This window comes from Haliotis cracherodii, unplaced genomic scaffold (genome assembly GCF_022045235.1).
Source record: "Haliotis cracherodii isolate W230 unplaced genomic scaffold, xgHalCrac1.p SCAF_11, whole genome shotgun sequence".
In the NCBI taxonomy this organism is placed as follows: Eukaryota; Metazoa; Mollusca; class Gastropoda; order Lepetellida; family Haliotidae; genus Haliotis; species Haliotis cracherodii.
In genome coordinates this window covers 38318984-38326498 of record NW_027266266.1, presented here as the reverse complement: position 1 = coordinate 38326498, position 7515 = coordinate 38318984, and the positions used below count along the sequence as shown (strand labels likewise).

General features: G+C 42.4%; 1 protein-coding gene across 2 annotated transcripts; it reads right to left on the bottom strand.

The window, feature by feature from the left end:
* Positions 1–357: 357 nt before the first annotated feature.
* On the bottom strand, positions 358–6601 carry LOC139455752 (uncharacterized). Of its 2 annotated transcripts, none has more exons than XM_071237295.1 (5): positions 6452–6601; positions 3243–3375; positions 2445–2771; positions 1803–1884; positions 358–1529 (listed from the first exon to the last, which is right to left on the bottom strand). In XM_071237295.1, the coding sequence occupies exons 2-5, from the start codon at positions 3313–3315 to the stop codon at positions 1421–1423; spliced, it is 591 nt and encodes a 196-aa protein (XP_071093396.1). In that variant the 5' UTR covers positions 3316–3375; positions 6452–6601; the 3' UTR covers positions 358–1420. The 2 variants fall into 2 exon arrangements, with proteins under 2 accessions (XP_071093396.1, XP_071093397.1); XM_071237296.1 differs by having other exon boundaries at positions 6488–6601.
* Between the last annotated feature and the right edge of the window lie 914 nt (positions 6602–7515).

Genomic DNA, 7515 nt, shown 5'->3' with positions numbered 1-7515 from the left:
CTTCAGCATTATTTCAAAACATCCATTTTGATTCGTTTACGTTCAAATCAGTAATTTATACACTTTTACTGCCTTCTTGTAACGTGTCGTTCAGATGGTCGTAGATTATTGGTGTTTTAAAGAGTACAAAGATTTGATAGAACATAGAGGTTGGTTTGTAAATTGAGTATGAACATATGTTATAAAGCTTATACGCATATGACTGTAGTGTTTGTAACATGAGTGGTCTTCTTATTATATAATTTATATTGTTTCTTGACCTTAAAGTTTTGATGTCAACATAAATCTAATCATGTAACAGGGAGTGGCATTTACATAGTTAAGCCTGTTTACCAATCCCCTTAAGGTAAGCTGCATATAATATGATTAAACTAACAATGATTGATTACACTGTGGAAGTGTAAGCATAATTTAAGTATCTTACAAAAAGAAAGTTAAAAACAAGTTCAATACAATGTAAAATACCGCATTGCTTTATTTACCTTTTTGTTAAAGACTACACACTATAAAACAACACCAATGCTGTATCGGGTTGCGCCACTTAGGCATTTCAGAAACATCTATTTCAGACCATAGCTTCGATTTCCGGTTGGCCTTGACTGTGTGTCCGGGTTTGCCAGCACCATGCCAGAGCTCATTGGTTTAAAAAAGGAGTAAACGCCAACAACCTGCACAGGCTTTCTCACTACATCAAGCTAACGCGCCTTGATATTCCTGAAATGCTGTTCCATGCAAAGTTCTCTGACAAACACAAACAATCTTTTGACCTTAATCTACTGATTCAATGGGGTGCCAGTACTCCCCAACAATGTAACTGGTTCTGCTTAATTCGCGAGAGTAAGCTTTCAGATATACGAAAATTAGCCTCCCTCAAGTCAATAATGGCACAACAATTATATAGTACAAATCTTATATAGTACAAAGCTGTTCCTTTCTCAGCCCCAAGCTATAAGGACTTCGTCATTAGGAAAAGTTTACTGACGATTTATTTCATTGATAAAATGTTACACCGTTAGGGTACTCACACTGATATCTCTGTTTTAAGCAAACCCCAAGATACAAATCCACAGAAACCGAAAACCAATGTATTCAGACAATACACAAGTTCACATATTTAGATGAGACCCGTGAAGATTCCGGGGAAGAATAGGTCTACAGCAACCCATGCTTGCCGTAAAAGGCGACTATGCTTGTCGTAAAAGGCGACTAACGGGATCGGGTGGTCAGGCTCTCTGACTTGGTTGATGCATGTCATCGATCCCAATTGCGTGGATCGATGCTCATGATATTAATCACTGGATTGTCTGGTCCAGACTCGATTATTTACAGACCGCCGTCATATAGCTGTAATATTGCTGAGTGCGGTGTTAAACAACAAACCAACAAACCAACCAAAACATATTTAGATGACATATCCTCATCAAGCCTCAACAAGAGGTTTAGCGGACGCGTTGTCTGATTGCTTGGATGTGTCCTTGTCTTCAGGCACACGGGACTGATTGGTAAGCCGTCTCTTCCTCTGTATGAGGCTGAAAATATAGATGTGAACTTTCTAAATTTGATTTGTCATCGAAACAAGGTACAAACAGAATGTATGTAATAAACATCATCATGGTCATATTAAAATCATTCGCTTAAACTAAATGTTTGCTTGCTCATGAGACTAAGATAAATGAGTTCATGTCACCGTACAAAGATTCGACGTCTGTATGAAGAATATTAGTTCGCACCTACATGTAAATACTGGTAAAATATCACTCTGAAGTATACCCTATGTAAAGCAGTGTAGTGTTCCTACATACCACACAAGTACTGTGATAAGTGCCATGACGAGTATTCCTGCAACTGGGATCCATATTTCGCCGACAAGGGGCAACATAGGATCTGAAAGTGAAGGAGAAGGTAATAATATATTTATATTTTTGTAAAGTTTTAGGGCAATATTACGTCAACGTCGATGTATGTAGGCGATGAGAGGATGGGGATGTTGAACGTGCAATGCATATTCCTCTGTGTTATTTTGGCTTCACATATGAAACATACATAATGTCATATATATCCTAAAGTATATAATTCACTGAACAACACCTGCCTGGATACTCCGAGTCGACCAGTCCTGGTCAGCCCATTAATGCCGAGCGCTAGTCAGGGTTACAACAAAAACTATCTTTTAACGTCTTTGGTATGACGCGGTCGGGGATCGAACCCCCGCCCCTCTGGTCTCGAGGCAGACGCTCTAGCCACTAGACCACGGAAGCGATCAGATGGTCTGTGTCATTTTACCCCGACGACGAGAGACGTTGCTCATAATATCAATCACTTTAGAGCATCTAAAACAACAAACAAACATTTTCAACTGGGCCTGACTTCTCTGTGTAGACATGTTCATGTAAAGAAGAAATATGCTCAAGTGACACGTAACAGCAAATATGGATATATTTTACCCGGAACACTGTCTTCAGATGCATCAGATTCTACCGGGGACTGGTGATCCATAGAAGACAAATGCATTCTCGCTGAAGAGTTTCCTGCACACTCTCCTGTCCTCCGGTGACACGAGCCCGGACACCTGGAACACTGCTTGTCACATTTCTTGCCGTACAGACCTTCACTGCATTCCTTCTTACAGGACACGTTGAATCTGTAGCACAAGCTGTCAGTGCATGTCGGTGGACATTTCTTGTTGCATCGGATACCATAAAACCCATCACGGCAGTCGTCACAAAGTCCACTTGGTTGACACAATCCGTCCTTGCATTCCGATTGACAGACTGTAGAATACAATTATCCATAAAACCCTAGCTAACATGTGGAGCCTAGTGGAGCGAAGCAAACATATTGACATGGATAGTAAATATCCTGTATTATTATATCCTGTATTGGGAAATACAGCAGCGTGATGACCTCTTTATCATTTCATTTTTGCAGTGTCATTTTTTTATTTTTTATTTTTAAAATTGTCCAAAAAAGCGACAATACAATTTATTCATAAAGTAGCAATTAGTTTTAGTTACTTGCTTTGTCTCCATTTGGTTATTTTTGTCTTGGTTTCGTAAGGTTGACAACGCGACAATGTTCCCAAGAGGATTCTATCAAGTATGGACAGATAGTCGGACCATCTCCAGGACATTGCTGTCTGCGGCTTATACTACATTTATATATAATATTACTCACTCAACTACTCAACTACTCAACTACGATTGGTCTCCGTAATCTTTCCTTAACACATTAGATCTGCTTACCTTTACATTCAGCGCCAAATAGGATGAACACAAAGCAGGACAGTAGCAGTCTACAGTTGAATCTTTCCGCCATGTTAACTGTCCTCAAGTGACTGTGTACTCCAACTGCGTAAGGACAGGTGACTGTATATTCCTGCATGCGGTAGAAAGCAAGTATGTCAACGGACAAACAGTGCTTGTGGCAAAATATATTTATAATTATTTTTTAAGTTTATGTTTTTAAAATAAAAGACCTGTTTTTCCATTTTGATTGATCTACAACCCGACGAAAAACAAGGAACGTCATTAACAAAAGGCTTTATTTGTGTAATATGTTTAGATAAATAAAAGTTCTCTACAATTCCAATCAAACAATGTTATTGTAAAATGAAAACTACCGCGGGATTTGTCGCTGTCTGTTATCTCCAACATTCTCTTTTCTTCATCACCGCTACACGGACCTACCTTATCCACGCTACACCTACCCATCCCTATGATCCCCGCTAAATGGACCCAGCCCATCCTCGCTCCACATACCATCCCCGCTCCACGAATCTACCTCATCCCCGCTCCATGGGCCTACCTGATACCCATTCCACGAACCCATCCCCGTCCCCGCTCCATGGACCTACATAATACCCATTCCACGAACCCATCCCCATTCCCGCCCTATGGACCTAACTAATACGCATTCCACACACCAATCTCCATACCCCCTCCACGAATCTACCCCAACCCCGCTCCACGTACACATCCTCATCCCCGCTCCACGTACCCATCCTCATCCCCACACCACGAACCTATCCCCATCCCAATCCCCATCCCCTACCCACGTACCTATCCCAATCCCCGCTATACGAACCCATCGCCTTTCAACGTACACATCCCCATCCCCGCTCCACATCCCAATCCCCATCCCCTACCCACGTACCTATCCCAATCCCCGCTATACGAACCCATCGCCATTCCACGAACACATCCCCATCCCCGCTCCACATCCCAATCCCCATCCCCTACCCACGTACCTATCCCCATCCCCGCTATACGAACCCATCGCCGTTCCACGAACACATCCAAATCCCCATCCCCTACCCACGTACCTATCACAATCCCCGCTATACGAACCCATCGCCGTTCCACGAACACATCCCCATCCCCGCTCCACATCCCCATCCACATCCCCTACCCACGTACTTATCCCCATCCCCGCTATACGAACCCATCGCCATTCCACGAACCCATCCACATCCCCGCTCCACATCCAAATCCCCATCCCCTACCCATGTATCTATCCCCATCCCCGCCCCACGTACCCATCTCCGCCTCACGTACCCATCTCCATCCCCGCCCCACATCCCAATCCCCATCCCCTACCCACGTACCAATCTCCATCCCCGCCCCACGTACCCATCTCCATCCCCTGTCCACGGACTTACTTAATCCCTGCTCACATACCCATCCCTATCACTGCTCCACGTATCTACCCCATTCCAGCTCCACATACCCATACCCATCCCCTTCCCACGTACCTATCCCAATTCCCGCTATACGTACCTATCCCCATCCCCGCTCAGCATACTCATCCCCGCCCCACGTGTCTATCCCCATCCCCGCCCCATGTACCCATCCTCATGCCCGCCCCACGTACCCATCCCAATCCCCGTCCCATGTACCTATCCCCATAATAATTCATGTTTAAAATATATGATATTAAAAAAAGTAAAAGTTCTAAAAAAGAATACCGATAAATAAAAAAAGTTTTCATATAAGAAAGCCTTCTCTTACTCATATTTAGAAGAGTCCTTGATGACATTAGTTGAATACAATTATTTTTCATTGAATTGATTAATTGATCCTTTTTGTTAAGACTTTTAAAATGTAGAATATTATCAATCGCTTCAAAAAAATAATTCTTCTTTCAAATCAGAATAAAAGAGAGTACCATTTGAAAAGTGGGTCTTATCTTCAACAGTGAGAATGTTTAAAGAGATAAAATAAATGTGTACAAATCCTATCTGTTGAAGGGGTTGGTGGTTTCTTAAAACGACCTGTTTCCAATGCAAGAGGCAGGGAATAACACTCAGAGCTGGTCTCTAAAAATAATATTCAATGCAAATCGTCCAATGGCATTAAAAGATTTAAACTGTCTTTATATTCTTAATTTGTTACCTTTTGCTGAGATCATCCCATAAATCCTTTTTCCAGTTATTAACATAAATATGAAAGCGTTGTTTAATAAAATTTATATTTTCGCTTTTGTAAATCTTGAATATAAAATATATTCAACAGTGTGGCTGAATGCTAATTTGTCTATTCTCCTGGCCCAAGATTTACATTTATGTTTAGACCATATGATGAATGTTGTTCAAAGTGTCTAAAACATTAGTATTTACTTTAACAATTTGTGAGGTAAGCCCCATCAACAGCACGATTGGAAGTGGTTTCACGTACACCCAGAAAACACGACATGATCTCTTTTGTAAGATATTAACTTGCATACATGTGTTTATATTGATTGTTTGTTGTTTAACGCCGCACTCGGCAACATTCCAGCTATATGACGGCGGTCTGTAAATTATCGAGTCTGGACCAGACAATCCAGTGATTGATATACCCCCATATTGATGATCCATAAAACGTGACTGGTTCAACCAGATAATAGAGTTCGCTAACAGTGTTTCTCATATCTAAGAATTCATTGAACCATAAGCCAAGATATCTATAACATTTAACATATAGTTATGTGACATCACCGCAATATCAACATCCCCGCTCAACGAACCCTACCCTCTTCTGGAGGAAGGGAGTTAACTGACTGTGAAAGTCCCTTGCCCTGGGAAGAGGCCCCTGTCTCCGGGGACCTACATGGACCCCAACCCCACTCCACGTACCCATCCCATGTTGTACACACTTGAGGATGAAGGACCGTCCGACATAACCTTCAAAAGAAGGGCATATACCTAAGTGACATATGAGTGGCCGAACTCGATCCATACTGTGTTGCTTCATCGAGACAGTAGGATTTGCTGATGTACGTTTCTAGATGCGGTCGTAAAATCGTCGTTTAGTCATAATTATCAGATCTGTTATTTCGCTTTTTTGTTGGACATCACTTGTAAATACAGTTCGTATCCACTTTCGGTTATGGTTCAAAGAAGTAATTCGTACTTTCTGTTTGATAGAACAGCGCATGTACTCATACTGGTGTATTGCTCAACACTAGAAATTACCTGATATGCTATGCAGCTTATCTGGGTCACACTGACCTTTCTCTAGCTCCAAAGTGCTCGGGACAAAAGCCTTATCTCAGTTGGTGTTTACGTCCCACAATAATAATCCAGATTTACCAGAGACGTTTAGACGTGCGTTTACAGAAACTACCCAAACAACGTGAACAGAAAGTAGAATTATATTTATTGGTAATGTTCTGTCACGTGACACTTATCACTATTTTTACATTTGGAGGTGGTGGGGGTCAAATTTGCATTATTCTGTATGACGTAATTCAAACCGTAATTTGCGTATGCGGTACTGACAATTAGTGTTATGGCTGTCAGTGTGTTGTCTGATGCTATTGTGCAGTCATTAACTGGGGGAGGGGCAAGACTTTGGGTACAATGCTTCACGATTCACGACCTCCACATATACAAGCTCCTCGCAGCGATAACATTGACGCTGAGTTCTGTATACTATCGCGGTCATCAGTCTCACCTCGCAGCTAGAACAGGCCCCAGTCGTCTGAGGCGCCGCGATTCTCTGTGCAGAGTTTCATCCCGATAATTGTGGGTTCGGATCCCGATCCGCCCCAATTATGTTTCTAGGTTTGTCAGCACCATACCCGTGCTTGTGGGTTTCACCGAAGTGGTAAACGTCTGAGACCTGCATCATTTCGGGCGTTCCTCCCACATTAAGCTGACACGCCGCGATATAACTGGAATACTGTTTAAAGCGGCGTTAAACCCTACTCACCTACTAGCTCACTGGTCTGTATCATATCTTGATGACATCCCCACATTTTATGCCCCTCACTCCTCAACATAGACCCCCCCCACCCCCACCCCCCCACCCCCCCCCACCCCCCCCACACACACGTAATTTTAGTGACTCACCCTCATTAGCTATGAAACCCCCTAATCTGAATCCCCGTATATGACAAAGGACCAGTCCCCTTTATGGGACCAGGAACTGTTATGTTAGTTAATTTAATTTGTTGACATTTTTCCGATGCCAGTACCCCTTAAACTCTGTACTATATGTGTATGTAGCTTTTGACTTTATGAATGTGTCATGCGGC

Excerpts from the sequence above, each read along its gene's own strand:
- LOC139455752 (XM_071237295.1), bottom strand. The coding sequence starts at position 3,315 with ATGGCGGAAAGATTCAACTGTAGACTGCTACTGTCCTGCTTTGTGTTC. Across the intron at positions 2,772-3,242 it reads ATTTGGCGCTGAATGTAAAG|TCTGTCAATCGGAATGCAAG; the intron begins GTAAGCAGATCT and ends TGTATTCTACAG. Across the intron at positions 1,885-2,444 it reads ATCTGAAGACAGTGTTCCGG|ATCCTATGTTGCCCCTTGTC; the intron begins GTAAAATATATC and ends CTTCACTTTCAG.